The 26,972-nt window shown below is 50.3% G+C and overlaps 1 protein-coding gene across 1 annotated transcript in view; it reads right to left on the reverse strand.

The window, feature by feature from the left end:
- The window catches only part of PLEKHN1 (pleckstrin homology domain containing N1), a 38,509-nt gene extending 14,067 nt beyond the window's left edge, over positions 1–24,442 (reverse strand). Inside the window, exons 1-8 of the mRNA XM_019494044.2 lie at positions 24,208–24,442; positions 22,390–22,489; positions 10,984–11,130; positions 10,241–10,321; positions 8,604–8,691; positions 4,342–4,466; positions 946–1,095; positions 291–371 (exon numbers count right to left, since the gene is read on the reverse strand). Coding sequence (XP_019349589.1) covers positions 291–371; positions 946–1,095; positions 4,342–4,466; positions 8,604–8,691; positions 10,241–10,321; positions 10,984–11,130; positions 22,390–22,489; positions 24,208–24,401 — 966 coding nt within the window. The 5' untranslated portion in view covers positions 24,402–24,442. The remainder of the gene's footprint in view (positions 1–290; positions 372–945; positions 1,096–4,341; positions 4,467–8,603; positions 8,692–10,240; positions 10,322–10,983; positions 11,131–22,389; positions 22,490–24,207) is intronic.
- Between the last annotated feature and the right edge of the window lie 2,530 nt (positions 24,443–26,972).

Below are 26,972 nucleotides of genomic sequence, written 5' to 3' on the forward strand. Positions count from 1 at the left end.
CCGCCCAGCCAGCCCTGCACCAGCCTAACCACAAAGAAGTGTTCAGATACTATCTCCTCCCAGACACTGGAATTCCCTGGCAATGAACTCTTGCAGAAAGGCAAGGCTGTTCCCATGGGAAATGGCTTGCAACAGCCCTGAGCTATGGTGCTGGCCCAGTCACAACACAAAGGGGTTGAAGCAAAGCTCTGGGGAGGGAGAGAAAGCAAAGACCTGGGAAGAATGGCTGGTGCCTCATGGCAATGAAATACAAGGGGGCGGGGAAGGATGGGGGCATGAGATGCACTTGCCTTAAAGTAGAGGCCGTTGCGCTCTTCCGATACAATCACCAGTGTGGAAGGGTACAGGATCAGTAGCCTGTCGTGCTGCTCCTGGCAGGACAGAGAGGGGAGAATTAAGCTCGACTTGCCATGGCTTAGGCTGCCTCCCTGAGCACAACTCATACACCTCAGCACAGCGGGCCAGCAGGCTCAGAAGCCATCTCTGCACACATCCCAACCCTCCAACCTGTGTGTAGCAACACAGCCAGTGTTGAATTGTGCCTGCACTTCAGGTCAGATAAAGATCTGCTGGGAATGGCTTGATCCTGCCTTGACCAGGGGCTCAGACCACATCCCTCAACCTTATTTCTTCTGCGCTCTTCATTGTCTCATGCCAGTTGTGTCAGTCCACAGAGGCACAGCAGGTCCCCGGACACACACCCAGGACTCCCTGGCGGGCAGTACTAAGACCAGGAGCATCAGGAATGAAGACTGGCTGTTATACATAGGGAGATGCATGAATGTGAGAAGCCTGCTGGTACAGGGAAACGGGGTGGTAATACTGGCTGCCCTGCGATGATAGGGGTAGAGAGATCTTTCCCATTTACTTGAGCCGCTTACTGTGCAGGTAACAACATGCCACATTACTGTGAAGATACCAGATCCCTGGAGACCAGGGCCCTACCTGGAAAGGCAGATGCTGCAACCTCACTTTGGAGACACAGAGAACGTCACCCAGGGACTCGCGTTGGGTCCCCCTCCATTCCCGCACGGGCTTGTTCTGCACGGACCAAAGCAGCTCCTCCTTCCCCAGGGTGCTGTCTTTCCAGTTGTTCTGCAGAGGTGGGGAGCAATGGGCAAGCACATCAGAGCCAGCGCCAGGCAGGGGGATGAGCCCTCGGGAAGGGACAGAGCTATCTAGGTCAAGCAGGACAGTGCTTGGAGGCTCAGAGCAACCACTCACAAGCCAAAATAAGTCACGTTCAGAGTCGTGAACAGCTTCACCATTTGCCCTATTCGCACTGCCAGCTATGGCAGCCAGTGGGAGAGTTTTACTAGGAGGCAGGCTCTATTTCCCAGGTGCATGCATTGATTTCCTGGGAGACCTCAGGCAAACTCGTTCCCTTCTCCTGGCCTCAGGTTCCCCATCTGTGTGTGTGTGCATGTATACTTATATACTCAAGAACTCAAGAGTCATGTACAGAAGGCCAGTTCCAAGAGTAAAAAAGCATTTTGTCCTTAACATCCATCAGTTCTGCACAGATTTCTGGCTTGCTCTGGGAAATCTCTCATATACTCATGCTAGGCAAAATGAAGTGCAAACTTGAACTGCAGGTGAAGGGATCCCAGGTAACAACACAGTCAAATGCGAGCACTTAGCAGTGTCTGTCCACAGCTACCTAGCGATGGGAAGGAGACAGGAGACCAAAGAAGGTCTGCTTATAGCAATAAGTTTTTATAGAAATTGATTGAGAACAAGGAAGAAAGTGGTCCTTTCTGGCATGCTATTGAAAGATCTGTTCCTCTTTGTTTGAGACCGGATCCTATTTCACTGCATTTCTATTCCACTCTCTGCAGGTCTGAAAAACTTTTAATATAACAGGTACACTGCTTTTTGTGACTTAAGTCTTCAAGTCCAACAAAGTTGTGTCACAGAAGCAGACACATTAACCATTTTTCAGGGAGTCAAGGATGATGGAACAGGAATGTACATAGGCATCTCCTAAGTAGAAGAGGATCTGGCTTTAATTTTTTTATGAAGACCCCTCTATATCTGTGCTATAAATGTGAATACGTAAAGAATAAGAGCTAACACTAATCAACCAAAAGGCCATTTGCAAGCCTAAGGCTCTCTTTGTGGGACTGAGGGCACGTCTACACATTTAATTAATGTGCTTTAAGTAATGCACATTAAATCTAGTACCTTCAGTGTGAGGTACTAGAAAAAAATGTGGATTAGCCTATTTTAACGCACACTAGCTAAAGAGCATGTTTTTATTGTGATGCTTTAATGTGCACTAAAATAAGCTAATGCACACGTGTAGACGGACACTATACCCACTCTACCTCCCAGCCTGTCTGTTGTGAACTGGTGCATACAGGAGGGGACTTTCTGAGAAACAGGACCCTGGGTTCTCTTCCCAGCCCCTCCACTGTTTCGTTGTATGAGCTTAGGTAAGTCCCTTCAGCTCTTTGGGCACCTATACACAAGTGCCAAGGCTGGAAGTCCAGCACGTCGGAGCGGACTCCATTAATCGAGTCTGCAAGACCGTCCGTGGCAATTGCCAGGCTCCAACAGCCTCGTGTATCAGCATCCCCGTGCTTCAAAATGGCAGTGGGAGCACTTGAACTAAAGGTCGTCGAACAAGTTTTAATTCAAGCACCCCCACTGCCATTTTTAAGTGCAAGGATGCTGATACAGGAGACACAGAGGAGCTTTAATTAGAGCAACTCTCAGAGCCACTCTAATTAAAGCACCACCCCCAGAGCAAGTGTAAAATTGCCCTTTGTTCCTTCTCCCCGTCGGCTGTGTGTTATAAAAAGGGGGTCGTAACACAGAGCCAGAATTAGCACGGGGACATAAAAGGCCCTGCTAGAAGCAGAGCTGATGGTGTGAACATCCACACGCAGCCCCAGAGCCGCCTCGCACAACAGGGACAGGCCCTGCCTGGTACAATCATGGCCCGCAGCAAGCCTCGACCGAGAGCACGGCTCGCGGGCTTCTTAGGCGGGTTCTCTCTTGGCAGGGCCACGTCTGGCGGCTATTTCCCTGTCTGACCCAGGTAGCAGGAGCTGCCCTGCTCCTTCAGCAGAGCTGGCTGAGCATGGATCAGGCTGGCTTAGCTGGGGAAAGGCAGACTGGAAACTGTGAGCCCCTGGCCTGTCAGATCCCTCCTGCCAGACGCTGCCAGCCCCTGATTCATGCTGGGAGCAGACAAAGGGCGTGCCAGGTGGAGGGGGAGGTAGTACATGGGAAGTTTATGGGCCTTTACAAAGCCCGCTGATAAGAGGGACGGCTTTCTAGCACCCGCCAGTCTGCAGCAGGCATTTTATCTCCCGTGGGTATCTGATGTCTGGCTGTGAGTGCAGCTGTGCCCCGATCTGACAGACAAAGCTCCCCTTGAAAGTGGAAAGGAACCAGACTGCAGTAGTGCTGCTCACCCCCGTCTCTTATGATTCCCTATGGCTGGCCATGCTTTCATGTCGGTTAGGGCAAGAGACTCCTGGGAGCTGTGCTTGGCTCTGCCACTGACTTACTGTGTGACCTTGGCAAAGTTGCCTCAGCCTCCCAGTGCCTCAGTTTACCCCTGTGTAAAACAGGGAGGATAATCACTTGTCTCATAAGGGAGCTGCATGGGTGAATTCAGTGCCTGCAAGGGGCCATGATGTCCTCAGGGGCTGTGAGGTCTTACAGGGGGCCAAATATTATCACCTGTCAGTCATGAAGCCAGGCCCAGACTAGGCCAGCATAGCTCCTGAATGCCCAGAAGAGGCTGCCCCAAGCAAAGTCCTTGCACCACACCATTTGCTATTCATGCTTCATGTCAGCCAAGGGACCTGCTCACTAGCAGCTGTGTTGGGGAAGGGGAGTGGGACATGCTCTTGTTCCCAGACTCATGTCTTGGCTAAAGCAAGTTTTATCAGCTGCTTTAACCCACACAGCTATCAGTATAGGGGGAATAAACCACTGGCCCATGGTGACAGGGGATTCTAGGGCAAGGAGGAAGATGGGCTGCAAATGTGCCTGGAAGTGGGGCCAAGGCAGAGCTGGGTTTAAGGGACAGCCATGCTCAAGGCAGTAGGTTCAGGCAAGTCATCCAGCGTGCAAGTGGGAGCCTCAGCCTCTATCCATGGTCTCAGGATGAACACCAGCTCTGGGCTGAGCTAAGTGAGGGGGGCAGGTGTCTGCTGGTCACAGGTATAGAGTCAGAAGCCCCTCGATCCCTGCCCCAGCTCTGTGCTCTTTCATCACTGCAGAAGCAAAATCACTGTTACCTTGAACAGTGTTCAAACCCCCCCACATGCAACCTCCCAAGCTCATCCTGTTTGTAGCCAGATCAACCTGGCCCAAGCCACTGACCTGGGACTGAAAGGGCAGCTGGAGGCTTCCTCCATTGAGGTGGATCTGTTTCTCCAGGTGATAAAGCCAGTGCTTCATCTCCGACTCACTGGAGCAGTACACCACAATGGGGTTCAGAAGAGGCCCTGCAGGTGCAAGACAGAGGATGAGCTGAGCACATAGGGGAATGCATGACCTCCAGCGCCAAAGGGTTAATCCAGGAGCTACCGTGTTCAACCAACCAGAGACATTGTTTTGATGATGTAATATTTCTCCCTTGTGTGCCGCTGGCCAAGTGTTATCATCTTACTGGGAGAAAAAGTTGTACTGATAGTGATTTCTAGGTGGGGATTCTCCAGGCCTGTGTATAGCAACATCAACATGCCACCAGGCTAAAATGTAGCTATGCAAAAATAATTTTTTTTTTTGCAAAAATCTAGTTGGTCTAATAAAAGATATCGCCTCTACCATGAGCTGCGATTCATTATGCCAAAACCCACCGGCACGGCCAGAAATATATCACTTTTTCCAGTCCCGGAAGTTGTTACAAACTCCCCTACAATCCAAAGATCACAGCCTTGTCCTAGTAAGACTGATTAGAAACCACAGGGAGAGACTGTTTTTACAGTGCAAACTATCAGAAAGACAATCCATCGGGAAGTGTCCAACAGTTAATATTCACATTTACCCACTAGAACAGGGACTCGGGGGAAGGCAGCTGGCTGCGTGGAGCTGCAACAGCAGGAGCACAGACTGGCCCTGAATTAAAAGGGCACACTCCTGTGTTTGATTGGAGAGTCACATGACAAAGGGGGCAGAGCTTGGAGGTATATAAACCCAGGGTCTGAACCATAGTGGCAGTCAGAGCCTGCAGGCTGCAAGGAAAGGAGCTTCTGCTAGCAAAGATCACAAACCCAAAGTTATAATGATTTCTAGATGAGGATTCTCCAGGCCTGTGTGTAGTAATGTTCAGGCTGGTGGAGCATGGGAGCTGCAGGTCATGGCTGGTGGTCCCAGGGTGCAGAGAGTGGGAAGGTGGCTTGGCAGCGGTATGATGATGACCCAGAGGGGGGACTTGGAGTTAAAAGCAGTTGCTTAAATTTTTGCTACCTTTGTTATAGACCACAAAGTGACTGAAGAGGGTCACACAGGGGTGCCTGAGAGGCACTCCAGATTTTCAGCCCCATCAGGCTCCAGCTGAGAGGGCCAAAACAGAATGGGAAGGGCCAAGGGCCCGAGCAAAGCAAGATGGACCAAGGGCCAGACCAGCGTGACTCAGAAGTGGGCCTAGGCTGGCAGTCAACAGCTAGAGTAACCAGTGGGCTAAAGCTAAGAGAGCTGAAGCCCATATGAGTTGGTGCATGGATCTAGGGTAACATCTGTGAGGCATGGGAATAGATGTAGGGGCAGAAGGAGGCCACAAATAGCCGTTAAGGTGACTGGTGCCTTGGGGCACTGACAGGGCCAAATGGGCTCCCACTTAGAGCATTGAAGAACAGGACCGGGGGTCAGCTGGGTACAGGAGAGACCCACTGGCCAAAGCAGGCTCCGGCTCACCCAGGGACCCTGGGGCAGCCTCTCTTCTACAAAAGAAAATAATTTCAGCAAGGCACAGCAGACAAGAGGAAAAAGGAGGGCACTCCAAGGAGCCGAGTGGGGCAGGAGCCACATGGCCGCCAAGGGGCATCACCGCCGCCCCTACAAAAATATTGCATGTTTTTAAATATGACATTGCTCCTGTAGGAAAGGCCATAGCAAATTTCTCCATCAAGGTAAATGTTTACTGCTCACTGTTACATTTTTTTAGCCCCCACCATAAATGTTAGCTTCTCAAATTCCCATTAAGGCAAACACAACATTGCACCCACCAAATAAAATGTGTTTTTTGCCTTCTAAACATTTGACAAATTCACCGTTGTTATTTGCTGTTTTTAACCAGTTTCATTAGCGTCTCTCCTCTGGACTGCCGCCGGAAGTTCACGGACCTTCCGGTGATCCTGCAAAGCTACTTTCTGAATCCTTTACCAGATAAAATCTGTGCCTGGCCGCTTATTACTACTCGACGGAAGACATGGTCACACCCACTGTTTACTCTAATATTTCCAGCTCCGTTTGTTTGCTAGCATGAACATCAAATTCTCTCACGCCCCTAACCAATCAGCTCCATGTTAGCCGAGTGACGTCAATAACCAGTTTCTAGACAGCGGCCTGACCTATGCTACGATTAATAATTTACTAGGTGCATCATTAAAACTGTATTAGATGCACTTTAAAAAAAGATCCCTGATTGTGGCGTTTGCGATCTTTAGGATTGCTGAGATAAGTGTGCGCGCAATATGCTGTCATAATGAAGAAATATTATCCCAATGATACTTTGCCCTCTGGTGGGGTCTTTCATCTGAGGATCTCGGCGTGTTTTATGGGTATCAATTATAAGCCTCGCAAAGCAGGATAGTGTTGTTACGTCCATTGTAGAGGTGGTGAAACTGAGGCACATGGTACTCATATTATATGCTCCTTAGATCATATGCACTGCAAGGCAGTGACTGCTTCTAGTTGTATGTTTACATAGCGCCTACTGCAGTACAGCCACAATCACTGTCTGACTGACACACCCAACGGTAGCATTAATAATGTCACATAGAGAAACAGGGAAGGGGACAGAACTTAGCATGTCAAGCTGGGAGGTGGCATTCAACCGAGGAGACCTAGGTTGGGTTTCCTGTCATCGGCTTTCTGCAATGACCTGAGCTAAGTCACTTTCCTGCTCTGTGCCTCAGTTTCCCCATCTTTAAAATGGGGTTAATAGCACTTGCGTGCATTTCTACCTGAGCACTGAGGCTTGGGCAAGGCAGCTTACTATACGAGTGACCTCGAGCCACAGACTATGACCCCATCGCATGGCTTACATGTCATGTTAGCTATTTCTCAGGCACACTAGAAGGGATGAGCCCTTCCCAGCCAGCTGTGCCCATGTTCCAGCCTCTCTCCAAGAGCCAGACAAGTTTAACAAGTCATATAAACGTGGCTTGCTGGTGGAAGAACTGCCATGCTCCAGAGCAGGGAGAGAAGAGTCCCTTTATAAGCTCTCTCTCTGCTGGCCTGTCTTCAAGCCAGGGCAGCCCTGAAGTATAACCAGACATGGCCAGGACCCTACCTCCGAGCTTTGAGGCTTGTGTCTGCACATTCAAGCCCATTTGGATTAAGGATCAGTAAGAACCATAAGCACCAAAGCTTTTCTGACATGGACTCTTACTCTGGAACACACAAGTCTTACTCTGAATCATCTTAATCTACTTTCAAAGGGGCCCAGACTAATCTAGAGAAAGGCCTGACCCAGCTCTGAATGTCTCTCGTTTCTGGTGCTTTATAACCCCTCTTCCTGAACTAGGACCCAAACCCAGCAATGGCCCAGTCTCATTTTCCAATCCACAATGCTCACGTGCATTAGAAATCAGGCAGAACCAGTCCACCCCTCCCTGCACCCAGCTGTTAAGATGGGTGTGAGCACAGATCCCAGCCCTGCACGGGTCTGGTCAGGGGTATTATGGGATCAGGCCTGGAATGTGGTCACAGCCCAGCCCTCTCTCGGAGCCGCCTGTCATTCGGCGGGCTGTGACTTACAAGGACTTCCGTTTCACTGCACAGCTGTGAATCAACTCATTTTCGAGCTCAGGGCATGGGAGCACGTAGATACCCAGAACAATAGGCCAGCAAGCTTTGGCAGCTCCCTATCTCCATGCAGTTTATTGACCTCTGTCTAGCTCATGCTTTAACTACTGCTCTCAGTGGCTCAGGATTGCTGTACTCCAGCCATGACTAAGCCTGATGCTGCACAGACAGGTTGTTACCCCAGGAAGAGTTTAATGTTGTGAGATGACTCAAAGCAAAAATAAAGGGAGTGAGGCCAGGGGACGGGAGGGGGAGCAGCAAGGGAGCACTGATTTACTGATGTCCAGGTCTGATCCTGCCATTCTGATGTTACCAGCTGAGGATAAAGAATATTTATCCTTATTATACACAAGAGCTATTTCTGCTAGAGGAGTAGTCAGGTGTCCCTCTTGGGATCAGGGTCCCTTTGTGCCATGTGGTGTGCAGACACATTAGAGGCAGGGAAGGAAGGGAATGTTCTTATCCCCATTTCACAGATGGGGAAGACTGAGGCAACGGGCCTGAACTGAAAGAGCTCTGTAGCAGAGCTGAGAAAAGAGTGCACATCTGAACAGGGAGCACTAGACCCCGCTTCCTCCAGGAGGAGTTGGAGCGCACCGAGAGGCACTCACCTGTAATCCGGAAAGCATGTTCCTCCTGCCCTGCGCTCTTTGCATTTGCAATTTCAAGCACACTCAGCTCTTTCAGTGGCAGCAGCCCCTGCAGAAGCAAAACACCCATTAAAGCAGGTTCAGTCCCTTTCTATCACCAACATGCCCTCTCCAAAGGGAATCTGAAACAAACCTCCTAACAGGGACCGCCAGTCTGTTTGTCTCAGAAGATCTGTTTGCAAAACACTATTGCGAATGGGCGTGGGTCTTCCTTGCATTGCACTAACACGTCATTCCTTAGACAGGAACCTGTGGGTAATAAATACCCAGTTTATGGGCAATTCCCATTGGTTCAACTGCCCCAACATTTCTACCTTTGCCTTTAGTGCCTGCCACAAGTAAGGTGACATGTTCAATGCTTCCTGACATGAGCGGGCACCCAGACCAAACAGGGCCCAGTTTAAAAGAACAAAAAGTGAAACTGGTTACAAACAGAAAGAGAACAGTTTAAAAGAACAAAAAGTGAAACTGGTTACAAACAGAAAGAGAAGATGTAAAGTGTAAAGTGTAAACTAATTGCAAAGTGTAAAGAAACAGCAAAATGGTGACAAGTGTGAGCTGCCTTGCCTGGGCATTCTGGCCCTGATGCTATGATGAAAGCCCTCTCTAAACCAAATCCTTCCGGAGAACTATTCAGTCATAGGATCTTGGTGGCAGTACAGGTGCAGTCCCCTTTTTATAACTCTTTAGCACTAATAGGCTAAGGGGCTGTTAGGAAGTCAGACAAGAGCTCTTTAAACACGGTCTAAATCTTCACAGTGTGTCTTTCCGCTTGAAGCTCGGTTTGTTCAGTGACTCAGGAGGCTGAGCTGTCAAAACACATTAACCCCGAGTCACCCAGAAGACAGTAAATCATTTCTAAAAGGAACGTCTTCTACCAATATCTTCCAACCCCCCCGACACAATTGTGTTTCTCCATTCATCAAAGGAAAGTGCTTTCTTTTTATGGACATGCGGATGGATAGACAGACTGATGGACAGAAGGTTAGATGCATGGACAGATGGACAGATGTATAAAATACGCTTTTTTTTTTTTCATCCAGTAGCACCTTCCTGCCAAAAGATGACGAAACAGTTTGTCATGACCATGGGGCATGGGTGTCCTCAGGGATCTTCTCCTTTCCTCCTCCACACTCTCCTCCTTCCATGAAGAGAAGCACCTTGGAGTTCACACCCAGCACGTTCCCAACCAAGAGCCTCAAGTTCAGCTCCTAAACCCATATTCAGGCAACCAAATTAAGTGGCTTGAGTTTTGAAAGTGCTGGAGGCCTGCCAGCATTTGGCCTTCCTAAGAACCTGGCCTATCATCATGGATTTGTCTTGCAGCTGGATACCGAGGTCCTGAAGCGCTATTGGGGCAGTAGCTAACACAAGACAGCCCCTGCCCAAGGGACCTGCCTTCTATGTGGACAAGAAGAGGGACCAAGTGGGGAGGCAGGACAGAGACAGAGGGCAGGGGGTGAATCCCTTGAGGTCACAGAGCAGTTTGGCATTGGGCCCAAGTACAGAAGCCGGGCCCAGCGACCTGACCATTAGACCATGCTGCTCCTCCACCGACTCCCACTGCTTTGTGTCATGGGAACAGAAAGATCCCTCACCTGATAAGTCAGTCCATTGGAGCCGACGGACTGAAAGTACAGGTAGGACTGGAACAGCTCCAAGTAGCAATCATTCACCTCCTGCAAGACAGAGACAGCTTGAGTTTGGTCCCAGGGAAGATTTGATCCCCTAGCTTTGCTCTGTTATGCACCCCAGGTAGGGCAGCACAGTCCATCCATCCTGGGACCCAGGGCCTGCCAGCTCAGAAGCCAGGAAAACATGTGTAATCAGGGGCCAAAGGAAAAACTGTTCTGTCTCCAGGCACAGCTGCTAAATACAAATGCAAAGCCAAATCCCCTGATCTGATGAAGACAGGTGCAAAGGCAGACTCAGCACGCAGTCTGGGACCCAAACACTCCTCCATCTCACGGGAGAGAGAAGAGACACCCTTCTTGGGACCAGCATATCCTATGTCTGAATCAGGGGAGACCACAGAGTCAGCAGCCCCGGGCCCTTGAATATTCTCAAGGGAGATTCCAGGAGCAGCGTCCCATAGGAATGAGCTTTGGGGCCCCGTGGTCTTGGAGAGAGAGCCTCTACCCTCATCCACTGCCTCTCCAAGCTTCCCAAATGAGCCCTGCAAAACACAGACTTAAACCTGCTTCCCCCTGTTTGACCACCCCAGCAGGAGAGTAAGATAACCTGCCAGACAGACAAGCACTCGCTGCAGCAACCGCATTTGCAGCCAGGGGAGAAGTGGGCAGTTGCCCTCCAGACACCTGGATGATGCACCAAAGCTCACCTGGCAGTGCTGGAATTTGAATTTGACCTTGGAGTAATAAATGATCTGTCCCAGGTTCCTCACGACCGTCTTCCTCCGCCCTTTCTTGAACAGGCTGGGAAATCGTTGGTCCGAGTTCTCCTTTTGATTGTCCTGGGTCGTGATGTTCTGTAAGAACAGCAGCAATAACAGATGAGGCCTGAATGCTAGGAAAGCCTCTCTCTACCTGCCAGAGGCATCAGCCGAGCCACCTGTCTTAAAGAGGAGCCCCGGGTCCCTTGTTTGTTTGCTAGGTCTCCATGCCAGCCGGGGAGCTGGGATTTTATTACCGCTGTTCTGGACAGGCTGGGAGGTGTCCCTCCCTGTATAGAAGGATATTTTAAACTAGATGAGGAGCGCCTGGTTGTTTGGGAGGAATAAGTGTTACATTTTAGGTCCCCCAACTTCTCAGCTGCCCTTCTGCTGGCCCTATTGATTGACACAGGCATCAGCAGAAGCCACCAGAACCGAGCAGAGCCCGGTGGTTTTAATTCGGACAAGTCTGTGCAAAAGCTGCCTTCAGTTTCCCTCTGTTCGGGTCTCCCCGGTCTTAGCACTCCCAGCTGATCAATCGCATTCCTGTCTCCAGCTGGAGCTGTTTACAGCTGCTATCTGGATATAGGATTTCACTTTTATTAGGCTCAAACCCTGACATACCTAGGCTGGGTTGCTGCAGCTTCAGCTCCTCTAAACTCCTCTAAACTTTATGGGGAAATTCCTTCCTCGTGTGCATCTCCTAGCCCTCCAGCCCATGCCCAAGACATACACGGGGACTTGTGCAGCGTGCTGAGGGGATCAGAGGCCTCTGGAAGTCACAAGCCAGGCTCCAGCTAGCCCCAGTCATTCCCCTACTGAGAAGCACAGCTTCAAAAGCTGGACCAGAGGCAAGTCTTTGGTGCATTACCTGCACACAACTTGGTAACGACTGAGATTGTACCAAGAGCAGAAAGTGCATCAGTCATCAAGGGCCCTCCTGTTCATACCTGGCAATGAATTTGGACAAAAAGGGCATGTGGAGGAATTTGAGTGGTCAAAGGATCTATCAGAAGCTGCCTAGTACAGAGGGCCAGGGCTGCTCTCTGCAAAGGCAGTTGTGATGCACTCCGTGGTGAGCTCTTCTGTCAGTGCCTTGTCCTTAAAATAAAGGGAGAAACTGAGGACTCTGAAGAGGCTGATGTCAGGGAGGTTTTTAGCAATCTCTTGCATCATCCCCTGAGAACCAGGTAAATGGAAACTCTTCTCTTGTGCAATGCCCTGGCACCTGAAGTTTGCTGGCCATCCTGTTCAGGCTCTTATGCTGCTGCGCCCATCGCTGTAGCATCTGATCATGCTCTAGCAGGAAGTAAAGCAGTCTGAATAGCATCGGCTGCTTGCAGTCTCTGAGCATGTCTAAACATGTCATTAATGTGCAGAAATAAACTCCGGAGCTGATTGCGCCAAAGTTTATTGCTCCCAGAAAGCTCCCAGGTGCACTGTTTACACGTGTCCAGACCGCAGCACATTGAGCCCGGTCAGAGCTACTCTGGTTGGCAAGGGGCCTGGGGCATCCACTGCTCTGATGGGGCTCTGCGTGCTGTGGAGGGGCTGGCTGGGGCATGGGGGTGCTAGCTGGCAGGCATTCAACCAGTGGCAATCAGACAGGGATACGAGTTTGTTCCCTGGAACATCCATGCCCCAGTCCTGTAAAAGATGCATGAGGAAGGAAGGAAAATCTACCTTATGTTATACCAGGGGTGGGCAAAATGCGGCCTGGGGGCTGGATGCGGCCCGCCAGGCCATTCTATCTGGCCCACGGGGCCCTTAAAAAATTTAGAAAATTAATATTTATCTGCCCTGGGCTGCCTGTCATGCGGCCCTCAATGGCTTGCCAAAACTCAGTAAGCAACCCTCTGCCCAAAATAATTGCCCACCCCTGTGTTATACCAAGATATCATGGCTTGGCAAATTGTAACCCCCTCCCCTAGCAAGGCTCTCATCTCCAGGTTTCGGAGCCGTGTTTCCAGGGAGTCCTAGTAACAAGCACATGATGGCATTAGAGGGTGGTGGGCAGACTGCCTCCTGCCTCTCAGAAAGGGCTTCTATCCAGAACAGCATTTCCAAGAACAAGCAGAAGCATGGATGCCACGGGGGTTGAGTGACAAAGCGGCCCCCACAGTCCAGCCAGGGAGCCCGGCTGGCCTGTGCTTTCCCAGAGCTGATCCAGAACCTGCCTAATCCACATGTGCCCCTTTTCGATACTTGGTGCCAGGGAGACAGCTGCAAAAGCCCGGGGATAAATGAAGAGCTGGCAGCCACGAAGCAGACCTGGTGACCTCACCGCGCAGGAATGATGCTCCAAGCCTCCACAGCTCTCCCAGTAGATAGGAACTGGTGAAGGAAGGAGGGAATACTAATGATTTCTGAATCCCTTTATCTGCAGGGCTGGGGGTTCCTTTCAGGGCTTAATTGAATGTAGATAACACCTTAAACCCCACCGCTTCTACACACACACACACCCCAGGGGTCTTCATCCAGAAAGCTGTCCCCTTTCTGCACCCAACCAATGGGGCACTGAAGGTGGGAACCCGCTAGCTGCCAATTAATGAGCTCACCTAAAGCCAATTAGGGAGAAGCTTACATTTGTGCTCCAAGGCTGCTGCCCTGGCCTGACTTATCATCACTTGTTGGCTGTGCAAGCAATTAAAAAAAAGGTGCTCAGGAAACAAGCCCGTTCAGTGGGCATCTAATATGTGCCACGTACAGGTCTCGCAGGGACATAGCCAGGGCCTGTTTAACCCCCAATGGGGTTGCTGTCACAACAGCTTCAATATGATTCCATTTATTTTCACTTCCAGGGTGTTCACCTGCCTGGCTGCTTTATTTTTATTTTAATTTTGTTTGCAGTCCTAGAAATTCCCACACAGGCATGTGTATTATATAGAGAACATGTGTTCTTTCTATTAGAGCAGAGCCCAGGAGTCCCCAATACGGATCAGAGCCCTTCTGTGCTAGGCTCCAGGCAAACAACGCAGCATGGAGGGCCCCAGCTCCAAAGAGTTCACTGTCTTATTTGTAAGGTGAAGGAGGCAGCAAATTGGGGGCAAGAACAAGATAACTGAAGACGGCGAGAAGCAGCGGTTCCAGCTGGGGAGTCCGTATTTCCATCCTGCGCTCCAAAGCGTCAGTGTCATCAACAAGAAACAGATGCCCAAGAAGAGATGAACCAGACTTAGAGCCTCTCAGTGGAGCCCTGCAGCCCTGCCAGCTGCAGCAAGGGGCTGCACCTTCCAGCAGCACAAGGCTCCCGGTATGATGGGAGCCCAAAGCAATTGTCACTGTCAAACAACCCCCACCCCAGCACAGGGAGGGAGAACAGGCTCCTGGATTTTGACCCTAACTGCAGTCTCACTAATTTCCGGTGTCACTGATACGATAGCATTGCTAAGAAATTAGATTAGCAAGTCTAGCAGCTGTAACCTGGCAGCGTCCCTTTCACAGCTTGCCCTTCTGCTCCGTGTCCTCAACACGCCAAGGTGCTACACGGTACTATATACCGCACCAGCCACCCAACCCAAACGCCCTTCGGATGTCCTTGCATTCCTCCGGTATCAGTGCGAGGTTGATGGCTCACAAGGAGCCGCGTAGAGTAGAGGCTGTGTTCAAGGCTGAATTGGATTTCCTACCTCATCTTCACCCCCGTTCTAGGACCCCGGTGAACAGTTTACTTGGATAAACAGTAGCAACGCGGCACGGTCAGAACCTGGGGTCTCATCTGAATAAGTCCAATGTTAAGAAACTACATAGCACTTCTCATGGCTGGTCAACTCGCTCCTTGGCTCTTATCTGCACAAAAAAATGCAGCCTTCTATTTATAGCTGCATTAGCAAAGAGGTACAACCCCCACTGGTGTGGATGTAGTTGTATCGGTATGAAAGTCCATATTCCGGTATATCTATCGTGTATGGGAAAGGGAATAAATGATACGGAGAGAAGGCTGTTTTATATGGGTGGCATTGCAGTCAGACTAGGAGCTGGACCACTATGACCAACGCTAAGATGAGCACATTGGTACAAACCTCTTGTCCAGACACAGTCTGATTTCAGATGGAGCTTGCTTTGAAGGCATGGTATTGAAGGTGGATGCATTTATGCTTTCAGATTTCCCATGTCCTAGCCTGTGTCACCCAGGCTAGCCCCAGGTTAGCATGCAACCACTGTTCCCCTCCAACTAGGGCAAGTGCAAGAAAAAAAGCATCAGCTACAAGAGCCCAAGCCAAGGGGCACAAGAGAAGCTCTCCTGGGGGGCCATCAAAGACCAGCTAAAACTGCAGCCCCATCTAATCCTCTGGATCTAAGTCAGAATCACAGCCCAGGATCCACTCCTTCAGGATCTGGGATAGATCACCATCCAAAGGGGTCTAATTTCCCAGCTGGGGTCACTTGACCCCAGCGCTCTTACCTACCCAGAGCAGGGGGTCAGGCTTGATGATCTAATAGGTCCCTTTTGACCCTAGAAATCTATGAAATCTATGAAATTTTGGCAGTGTTTCCCTGTTTGTGCAGGTTTCAGCCAAGGGTTAAGTGTGGAATTCCTGTCTGTTGGGAAGCTGCAGCCTGGGGACCTTTCAAGGGGTCTCACTCACATGACCAGTGATCAGACTGCACCTGGCCAGGCGCGGAAGAAGACAGGCTGCTCCGCGGAGTCCAGTTTCACACTGTCTTCTGAATTGTTCTGTGTCCATTTGGTGAGGAGTTTGCATAAGATCAAAACTAAGTAAGTAACACCTCGGAAAGTCCTGGCTTTGTGAGAAGGGCTGGTCTGGCAGGCTCTCTGCAGAGTAGGTTTAAAACCTCACAAAAGCACCAGAAAAGAATCCAGTTCCCTTAAATCCAAACAGTGCCCTGATGCTGACTGCACCCGGAGCTCCAGTGCCAGTTCAGATGTGACCGGGCCCTGACTCTAGCGCGCTGGTTCAGCAGCAGCCAAGCTGTGCCAGTCTGAATACAGATACAACCAAATCATGCTACGGCCCTGTGTGCCCTTTAGATAGCTCAAGTCTGTGGCTCTCGTGGGAAGCTTATCTCAGATCTGCTGTTTGCATCTGAGCGATGCCAGGGAAGCTGTGGTATCACCAGTGTTATGCAGAAACCAGACATTTGTGTGGGTGGGTGATGGTTGAGTTAACGGGAACTCTTCAACGATATACTCTGTGATAACTCACCAGTGAAGACACATGCAGGGTGTTTATACAGCTCTAGCATGGTAACGATCCCTAACACTTGTATAGCGCTTCTCAGCTGTGGATCACGAAGTGCTTTATAATGAAGGGCAGTCCCCCTATCCCTGTTGTACAGATGGGGAAACTGAGACACCGAGAGAGGAAGTGACTTGCCTAAGGTTAGCCAGCAGGCCTGTGGCAAAGGCAGGAGCAGACCCAAGGCCTCTGAAGTCCCCATCAGTGGTCCGTAGAGAAAGTTTTCATCTCAACTGGGTTCTACGAGAGTACAAATAAGCCGTCGCAGCAGCCAACTGAGACTGTACAGGTTCTCTACGGGGCACCTAAGTTCAGACTGCACAAAGCACAAGACATCCTGTCCTGACCACAGAGGGAGGGTGGCAGACTGGCTTGAACCCAATCTCATGTGTCCATCTGCAATTTCTATGATCCCTTTGTCCCTGTCTCTAGGGAAGGAGGCTGGCTAGTCACAGCTCAGGAATCCTCCCTCTGTGTAGGGAACAAAACCTCTTTGTCACTCTGTCAGGCCTTTCTCATCAATTCACAATCGGCTGCCCAGGTGTGAGAGACAGAATGCCATTTCTTGGGAGGGAAAGCATCTGACCCACTGCAAACCCAGCCGCAGAGGCTTGTCCTGTCTGGCAGGGAAGCTGCCTGAGAACTGGAGGCTTAGCCGCCATCCTATCCGCTCCTATCTTCCCTCGGGATAGTTGGTGGCTGCCTCATGCTTCCAGCCCAGTGGCACCGGGGGGCACCTGTGAAGCCACTGAGAAATTGGCCTGGCATAAATCGATCCTCCCTGCATAGCAAGGAGCTGATACAGCTCACTCTATGCACCCCTCTCTGCAGCCCTTGGAGTACTGGGTCTCCTGAGGTTGTTCCCAGGCACAGAGGCATGGCCAAGGGTCTACCACGTTCCAGTCATTCCTGGCAGCTGAACGCCCCACTGGGGCTGTGAGCATGGTTGGGAAAGTTAGAGCACCCAGAAGGGTCTAACTTCATTGAAGACCAAGGCCCAAAACTACAGCCAACTCTGGTGTCTCAAAGCAGGACTAGGCACCTGCTGGCATTGAGGTGACCAAGATATGTCTACGTGGCTACTAAGTGCTGACCTAGCTACTAACAACTCGAAACGTTTCAAAACTTTCGAAACAGTTTGACTAGCCTTGTTTTGTTTTGAGACTGTTTTGAAGCCCTTCGTTTCGATTAAATTTTGCTGTTTCAAGCTCAAAATGAGTCGAAACAGTGTCGAATTGAAACAGTACCCCCGATGCCGAAGCCTCTAAGTTGGACCGTCCTGGTAGCGGTCCAGCCTGACCCCAGAAGCTCTGCTGACTTTCACAGCCAAAGCATGAGCCTTCCCGTAACCCACCCCCATGTGCACTGAGTTCAGAACTGCAGGTGGCAAGCCCAAGAGGTCTGCCAGCAGCAGTCCCATAATTCCCAACTCTAGACCCCCGGCCCGTCTACACGCCACTTTCCATCTCTATTGCCCATCGTTAACACTATGCCCAAAAGGAGGGACAAGCAGTGGGCAGACTGCTTCCTACAGAAGCAACAAGAAGCACAAGGTGCAGCAGTCACAGGGGTGCATATGGCTGGAGACAACCCTCAGGACCAGCCATACAGATCACATACCAAAGAGGGCCTCAGGTAGCCCCTAAGCTGCCTCTGTCCAATTGAAGAGACCCCCGCCCAGGGGCCAGCACCATTTTTTGTAGCAGCTGCCATACCCAGATGTAATCAGAGGCCATCAGGACATAAGTGACAAGGACACTGCACTTCTTCCACTCCCAGGTGTCACAGCTAGCAGGACCACAGCATGTGCCTCTTAGGGAAAGGGCTGCGGAGTGCGGATGGGTGCACGGGTCCATGAGTGCATTTATTGTAACAGGAGTGTGAGCTTTAAATGTGGTGTAAGGTGTGTGAAGACCAGCTTTTGCTCGAAGATGTATATGTATATAACTATATAGAGACAAAGAAATATATTTTTTCCAAAAAAAATGTGCATCTTCTATCTGAGCCATGTTCTACCTTCCGATGCTTGTTATCAATATAATTCAGCAACCTGGGGTTAAACATGACTGGAACAGGATAAAAGGTGTTTTTCCTTAACACACCCTAGCATCCTTTGCAACCTCCAGCATAGCTCCCACTCACGGTACTCTAACATATATTAGGTGATGGAGGGGGACCAGTTCATACAGCTCAAGGTATAGAAGATAATTAACACTACTTCAAATTTTCACATCCAGAGCGCTCACAAGCTGCTGACAAGCCTTCACCACTAGGCCTGTGCAAAGCGGCGAATCACTACCCTCTGGGATGGAGGAAAGGATTTCCCTGTTACCAATAAGGGAGTCGATTAGGGTGGCCATCATAGAGGATATTCTGGTTTTCTGCTACTATTGATACATAACCCAATGCCTTTATGTCCTCTATTTTTCTCTTCAAGACATAAAGATACCGGGTTTCATATCAATAGAGGACTGAGGACAATTGGACTGTCCTCTATGATGTCCACCCTAGAATTGATGCATGGGGTTACATTTGTCATTGCCCTGCTGCTGAGGCTCTTATTTTGCTTCAGTGCCAAACACTCCCATTCTGACCTGGTAGCACGTTAACTGCTTTGCACTGAGTGACAAAGGACAGTGAGCGAGCCCAGGGAGGCCTCTTTTCTGTGCGGATCCCTGTGAATCTCAGGCTCAAGGTCACTTGGGCAAAACCTCACAGGGAGTGAGTGTGAAAGCTGGGATGAGTGAGAACCGATTCCTCACCTACTCCAGTTAGGTTCTCCCACCATCACCGGGTAGGCGAGTATCGCACCTCCCTGTCATATGGGTGATGCTCAGCCTGGAACCATGGGAATATATTTTAGCCCTGGGTTTTAGGCGTTGACACCTTTTTGTCATTCTCATCAGCCAGCTGTTATTTCCCCTGAACTGATCCGTGGGTGGCAGCCTACACCCCCTCCCTGATTAACTCGGCGTTTCCATCCAGCCCGATGCATCCCGGAGAGAACGAAACCTAGCTCCTCATGCAGCTTGGCAGGTCTTGCACAGTGCAAGTGCTCTGACATGTTCAATCTCTCTATCGCCCTTGTCTCATCTAACAGGTAGGGTGAGTTACTAAGTAACCTCCCTCCGCCCCTCCACATCCTTGGTGGAACATCAATGACTTGCCCCTGAATCACCAAGGATGTCAGCCTTGCAAGTGCTGTGCCCAGGGGCACTAGATGCTGCTGTTTAATAATAGAAGCAGCAAGGGAAAGGATTGGCTCTTTGGTCGTCCCCCCTTCCCCTTCCCCCTCCCTCTTGTTTTGACTCCAGGATGGCTGGGATGGGAAGTACAGTCCCTGCGGCCCCAGGATGCAGGAAATCAACAGCAAAGCACCGAGGAGTCTGTTTTGTAAGCAAGGGGCCTTGGGGCAGGACTCTCACATGTCTCTGGCTTGGAGAAAAGTCACTCATTCCAGCTCCTGAGTTACCCCCCACCTGCAGTGGAGCTCATGGGCACAGAGGTGAAAGAAACCTGGCTCGGAGCTTATAGCGTCCGTGACCCCGACATGCCAACCGCCCCAGTGGTGCCACATCTGAGCATCACCCAGTCTTTGATGGGCCCAGATCCTCACAGGTATGTAGGCCACTAAGGAGGAGCAAGGTGTCTACATACCAGCGAGGATCTGGGCTGAATGACTCACTCGAGGTCACACGCGAGGCCTGTAGCAGAGCACGGTATTTGATCTCCAAGCCCCAAGGCCCAGGGTACTTCCCTCTCAGGAAGGAGTCCCACGGCAGGGGAGAAGCCATGATCATGGTTTTTGGCCCAGGTGGTTTTACTGACCCGACAGGGGAGATCCCCTTCTTCTCAGCCTTGAATGACCTGGTGTAGTGGAGGGTGGAGACCTGCCCATTGCACTGCAGACAGGTTGACCCCGCAAGGGTCTACAAATGCTATCCAATGGGAGGGGCTCAGCTACATAATTTATGGTGATGGGGGATTGTTCTCAGGCTTTCCATCTAGCTTGCTCCTTCGGCCTTTTGACCAGGGGCAAGTGAGACTAGGGGGCAGAATCAATTCCAAGGCCTCATGCTCTTGGGGCTTGTACTTCGGATGCCTGCCATGGATTTGGGAGTCCCAGGCTGAAGAGTCTGGGAAGGAGGATGCTTGCTGGTGGTAGCACCACACAGACTTGAACAACTGACCTCTACTAAATCGATACAATTTGGAAATGATATGACCCAAGACACGAAATTTCAAAAAATAAAAAGCAAGTGGTCCTATGTTGTCCTGGTACCTCCTGGGTGACCCTTCTTCTGGCTCTTTGTCTCTCTTTGCATCCAAGGCTTGGCATTAGCAGATGCTAAGGTGTCATCAGCTGGGAGCAGGCAGCTCTCCTGTGTGGATCAGCCACCCAGCAGTGCTTGGGGCAGGGAACGGGACTTTGTTCTGCCTTTGTGCATCACTTTGCACTGTGGGGTCCTGGGCCAGGCCTGGGGCCCTTGGGCACTGTGGCTACACAGAGAGTCCCAAGAGCGATCATTTTACCAGTGCATTTACACACACCCTGTTGGCCTGGCATCTGGCACCACTTGCGAGCTGCATTTTTCCCACCTGCTAGCACAGCTATTATTCTTCTTGACTCCTTGGAGGAAGCAGCATGGAAATCAAAGGTATCCAAACTTCATCCCCGATCCTGCTGTCATTGGGAACTCTCCCAGGAACTATCTCCTTTGTTAATTCCCGCTGCCTGCCTGTTAACCTCATTTACAAACAATGGGCAGCTTAGTCATAGCACTGAGCCCTTCTCTGGGGCTGTTCATCTGTACAGCTCAGGCCACTTCCCGATGCTGATTTGACCAATATGGCACATGTGAATTGCCCAAGGCCACATGATCCAGCACTGGGAAAGTCTTCCATAGGGCCTCCCTGTCCTATGAAAGACTGTCCATGGCCCAAGAGCCCTAGGCCTGGACCAGGAGCCCACAGTGCAAGGTGATGCAACTCCCCCATGATTAAAGGGGACAATCACACTGGATATAAAGGGCTCCACTGGATGAGAAAGGACTGGGCCATGCAAAAGAGCTCTTCACTGGGAAGTGCCAAAGCAGCCAAGTGTTTGTGGGTGGGGAGATTCAGCTCTCCATCTCTGCCTGGGGGTTGCCCAGGGCTTCATGCTGCTCTGCCCAGCACCCGTTGAAGGCCAGTGGAGGACCTGGGACAGACAGGGATTTGCGTTCCCTACATAGGTGACAGGTGCCTCTTGACTCTGGGGGGGGCACCCACAGAAGCTGCTGCAAGCAGGGATGGAGTTGGCGGTGTCAGCAGCGGGGATAGCCATGTCAGGGTAGGGGGGGGCACATGCCCCTCTGTGCCCCTCCCTACCTTGCACCTATGCTTCCCTGCACCACCTCATTACAATGCACCTGTCTAGCAAAGGTCTGGCCTGGAGCCTGCAAGTCCTCACTTTTGTTCCCAGCATTGCTACTGACCTGCTGTGCAGCCTGAGGGGAGAGACCGTTTCCCCTGCAGCTCTGTTTTCCCTGCCCTGGGCCTGTCCTGCCTTTTGACACACTCAGCTCTATGGGGTCAGGGACTAGCTCTCATAGAAGCCCCCCTGCAATGGGGAGACATCTTTGTGGGGCCTCAGGATGCTGTCGTAACACAAACACGCCAGGACTCAGAAGCTAAGGAAACAGGGCTGGGTGGCATGCCAAGGACAGACTTCCTTCTGCTTCTCACCTTCCCCAGACTTATTGCTAATGGCCTGGGTGCTGCCTCTCATTCCAGCGTGGGAATGAATCATCCTCTCTTTTGTGTGTTCTCTATAATTTTCCTCCTGTTCTTACTCTGCCCAGAAACAAGAGCAGCAAAGGAAGAGCAATACATTCCCAGCTGGCCTGCCTCCCTTGCTCCCAGCCCCGCACCCCTATTCCAGATGGGTCAGGTTGATGGCAAGGCTTCCCAGTCCCCACCCAGAGGTGGCTGCACCAGAATCCCAGAGCAGGCAACCCCCAGGAGCTGGGACTGAAGCCATCTGTTCATTTGGTCCCCCTCACACAGAAACCCTTATCCGCCTCGCATACACAGGTTCCCACGCACAGGTAAGCCCTACAGCGGGCCAGAACACCTTCCCAAGAACATGACGACTGGATGTGTTGGTACTTGCCTTGCCTGGAATATATTGCAGTATTTTGTCTGTGGTGATCTCTCTCTCCTGTCCTGATTCAATGCCAAAGAAGCTGCTCAGTTTTTTCTTGCTGTCTTGTCTACAAAGAAATAAAACACTGAGATCAAAGCTAGCAGGGAGCAAATTCCTCAGAAATCAGGGAGAAAGGGAGAGTTGGCCATCCTGCAACCCTCCCCAATAAAGGTCTATAATTAGCTTGCAAGAATGTTAATTGCTTCTCTGCAGCACTTGTTGGCTTTTCTTTGTGTTGTTTACTTACCTTTGCATAACTAAATGCTCAAGAGTTTATCTCCAGCACTGTGCAGATAACAGAGGGGGCAGCTTGCAGATAGATCCAGTGGGGATGGTCTTCCAACAGCCTTCAAGGTGGGGAGGGATGGATCAGATCCTCCCAGGGCTCACCCCACACCCATACCCACCCACTTTTCTTTTCCTCTTTGTGCCTGCCCTATCTCATCCTTCAAAACTAGAGCAGAGCTCCATCCTTCCTGCTTGGTACCTGCATCACAAGCACACCTGTGAACATGCATGGTGGCAATGATCTAACATGCATCTCGAGCAGGGACTCATGGGCTGTTTTAGCTCTCCTAGCCAAATGGCAGCATGAATGCTCTCAGGACCAAACTGTCACCTGCAAGGGGCTGGAGTGGAGATCCCATAGTGAAGGCAACATAACCCAGGGATGTCAGGGGAAGGGGAAGGTACTTGACACCTGACATGGTTCAACCTTTTCACTGTAAGCTTGTGGCCAGCTCTGGTGGGTCTAAATTCTCCTCTCATTTATACCTGCATTAGCCCAAAGCAACTCCCCTGAATGCTGTTACCTGCTCTACACTGGTATGAAGGAGAGGGAAAGCAGGCCGGAGCAGACCAACAGGGGTTGGGGATAGCATCCCAGAGCGGGGGTGATTCATGCCACTGCTCTCACAGCGTTGCCATTTGCATCTTCAGACAGTGATGGGGAAAGAAATTGCAGCACTTGACAAAGCTAACGCCCCGGCTGCAGCCCAGAGCTCGCATTTGGGGCAGAGCCCTTTGCAGATTCCACTTCTCTAGCAAGCAGCAGCACAGACAATGCCAGGGGGACTGAATGAGCTGGCACGATTGCAGAGGTGGGCAATATTTGGTAAGCGCAGGCTGCAGACTCAGATTGGCACTGCCCTCATTTGGGTTTTATGCTGTTGCCCATCACCCTCATGTCAGGGCACCTTGCAGGGAAATCAGCAGCACAAGTCCCTCAAGGGGATGCATCTGGAATGGTTTCCCTTTAGGGGTTAAACAAAAAAGCACAGCATGAATCCAGTAATTCAAGCTGCCTGGATTTGGAGCGTTCCCCTCTAAACCAGCTCTGATGCTGGTGCCTGCAGTCGCTGACATTCTTATCCGCTGATGAGGCAGTGCCGGAGGTCTTAGGAAGAAATAAAAAAAAATAAAAAAATCTCGGGGAAAAGGAAGGACAGCTGTTTCACTGTCCCCCACGAGTGCCATGGAGAAGTTTTCATTTCTAAAATACAATGGTATAAATCACTGTTGCATAGAGGAGGCAACAATATGCAGCCGCTCGCCCTCCAGAGCTCCAGAAGTCCCACTCTGGCCCTTGCCCTACCTTGATCTTGTTCACAGCTGTCCAGCCTCATGCAAAACCATGCAGAATTCATATTTGCTAAGCCCGAAAGCAGCCCCTGGGTGCCCTGAAACAGTCTGGGTTACTAGCCCAGTCTCTGCTGGTGTACTGCAAAGGGGGAAAGCAGCAGCAAAGCTTTAAACCCAGTCCTAAGTAAAAGCGAGCATACTTACTCTTTCTTCAGCGAAGGTTTCCTGCTGAACGAGTGTCTGAACGAGTGTCTGAATCTCCCAGGTGGCTGGGGAACACAAGTTATGTTCCCCATATTGAGAGCAACTGGGATAATCCAGGAGCAGCTGGGAGTGAGAGCGCTAGGCAGAAACTGAGCGAGCGAGTGTGGAGCCAGGGAAGTTTGTGAGTGTGTCATGCAGACATTCCCCACTTCCGTCTGCAGTGACTCTTGTGGGTGTGATCTGTGAGCAAACAGACTTTTGGCCAAAGGCTGTTACTGGGTTCCCTGCCTCCCTCTCCCTTCCCCTCTCCACCCCCGCACAGGGCTGGTAGCGGGGAGCTTTGCTATGGAAATGGGAGGGATGTTTCAGGTGAACCAAAGTGTTTGGAAGTACCTGTGATCTTCCCAACTCAGGCTGCGGAGGAGGGCAGAGGAATTTGGCAGGGAATTGTAATCACTCTTAGACAAGGAGGATTCTGCACAATGAAGCATTTACAACTCACAGTTGACATCTGATCCCTAGCCAGATCCCTCGACTAAGCACCACAAAAGCCACTGAGGCTGGCTGGAGGCAATATTTCAGGATTGGGGCCTCGAGCGCACAATGGGTTTGGTGCCTGTGTTCAGATCTGCATTTATTTTTCTTAATAGTGTCTCTGTTGGCAAAACCTACTGCATTCACAGAAGTGCTTCAAACAGTTGCATCTTCAGACTCAAAATGTGGTGCCTCCAGCCTGGGGGAATTCGAGCTTGGACCTCACCTGGAGCGCCAAAGAGGAAATGATCGCAGAATTAAAAAGGTGTCTGAAGCAACCATGACTTGCTGACGTGTTATTTGCAAACAGAATAAAGTCCAAGCCAGCAATCTATGGACCTCGCATCTTCAAAAGGGCTGGCTTTTTCTGCTGAAAACAGTTTTGAGCCAAATCAGCTGAAAGGAAAGGACTTAAAGAGGAACAACAGGGGGGATTAATGAGGAACTGTTCCACAACATCTTACTAAATGCTCAGACAAGGACAACTGAGAAAGAAGTTTGCACTGGTGAAAAAAACCCACCCTGGCTTACAGGGGAAGTGAAGGTAGCTAAACCAACGAATGAATGGGGAAAATTGGTAACATTCCTTATGAAATGGAAGCAACAAGGGATGGCCAAAAATTGATGAGGGAAGCAAAAGGCCACAAAGGGGAATGAATGGTCTGCAGAAATGAAGGACTGCAAGTGGGAGGTATATTAGGTATATAAGGAATCCTAACAGTGGCACTGGTCCATGACTAGATGGAAATGGTAGAAGTGTCAATAATCATTCCAAAAAAGTTAGCAGTGCTGAATAAATATTTCTGATCTGCCATTGGGGAAAAAGCAGATGTAGTCATATCACATGATAAAATACTTTCCATTCCAGCAGTAACTTGGGAAGATGTTAAAAGACTATGTGTAAAGCTAGACATTTTCAACTAAACAGGTCCGGATATAACTTGCATCCAAGAGTTTGAAAAGAGCTGGCTGAAGAGCTCTTGGAACCACTAATGCTGATGTGCAGTACTACACTGGAGAAGTCCCAAAGGACTGGGAGACAGCTCCTCTCATGCCAATATTTAAAATTATATCTATAGATTGGCCGGCCTGACACCAGCCCCAGGCAAAATAATGGAGCATCTGATAAAGGACTCCATGAACAAAGAGTTCAGAGAGGGTAATTAACACTAGTCAATATGGGTTGGAGGAAAATAGGCCTCGTCAAATAACGCAGTATCTTTTTTTTGGTGGAGAAATGTTCGAAAACAGCTGGGAGCATTGCTGGGGCACTGAGCTGGCAGGGATCTTTCAGTTTTCTTTGGAGCCACCTGTGAGCTTTTCTGCTCAGATGTGGAGGAAGGTAGAGGAGCAGAATCCAGGCTGTGAGGCACCTGACTTGTATTCTGCATGGCAAGTGATTGAGAAACCAGCACGTACATATTGGCATGGCACAAGAAGAACTTAAAAACTGCCTAATGCCTCCCAGTGTCATTGGTAATGGGGGTGCTTGTGGGGCCTTACAGGGGTGAATTTGGATTCCTATATTGTTCAACAGATTGGTCAATGCCCTGGAAGGAAACACAGGGCACATCTACACGTGCACATTTACTGCGCAGTGACCAAAATTACTGCACAGTATGGGCACACGTCTACATGTGCACGCCCATACTGCATAGTAAATATGGTGACTTATGCTGACTTGAGCGTAAATTTGACACCAGCATCATGCAGGTATCAAATTTACGACCAATTAGTTACTGCGCAGTAAAACACATGTAGACGCCTTACTGCGCAGTAAGACTGTGTGGGTGGACTGACTTGGGATTAACTTTAGTCCCAAATCAGTCCACACACAGCGTTAATGCACTTTAACATCTGCATGTGTAGATGCCAGCCTATTCCGGCTTACTGTGCAGTAATTTACTGAGCAGTAAATTTAAGCCAGTGTAAATACACATGTAGACATGCTCACAGAGTTGTTGCCAGTGCCTTTTTCAGATGACACTGAAATGGAGAGAATGACCAGAAATGAGGAGGGCAGGTTGCTGTTGCTGGAGCATTTGGCAGGCTGGGTCCATGTGTGTTCCCGTATTGCCAAATTAAGTCCTTTGTCTAAGAATAAAGTATACCAACTACCCTTTTTGGGGAGGGGTGCGGGGTGCTCCATCCAGGGAAGCAGCGACTCTGCGAGAGTTTTAGGTCACAGTGGATAAGGCATTAGACATGAGCTCTCACGTCAGCCTCCAAGA

The sequence above is a fragment of the Alligator mississippiensis genome, chromosome 13 (assembly GCF_030867095.1).
Source record: "Alligator mississippiensis isolate rAllMis1 chromosome 13, rAllMis1, whole genome shotgun sequence".
NCBI lineage: Eukaryota > Metazoa > Chordata > Crocodylia > Alligatoridae > Alligator > Alligator mississippiensis.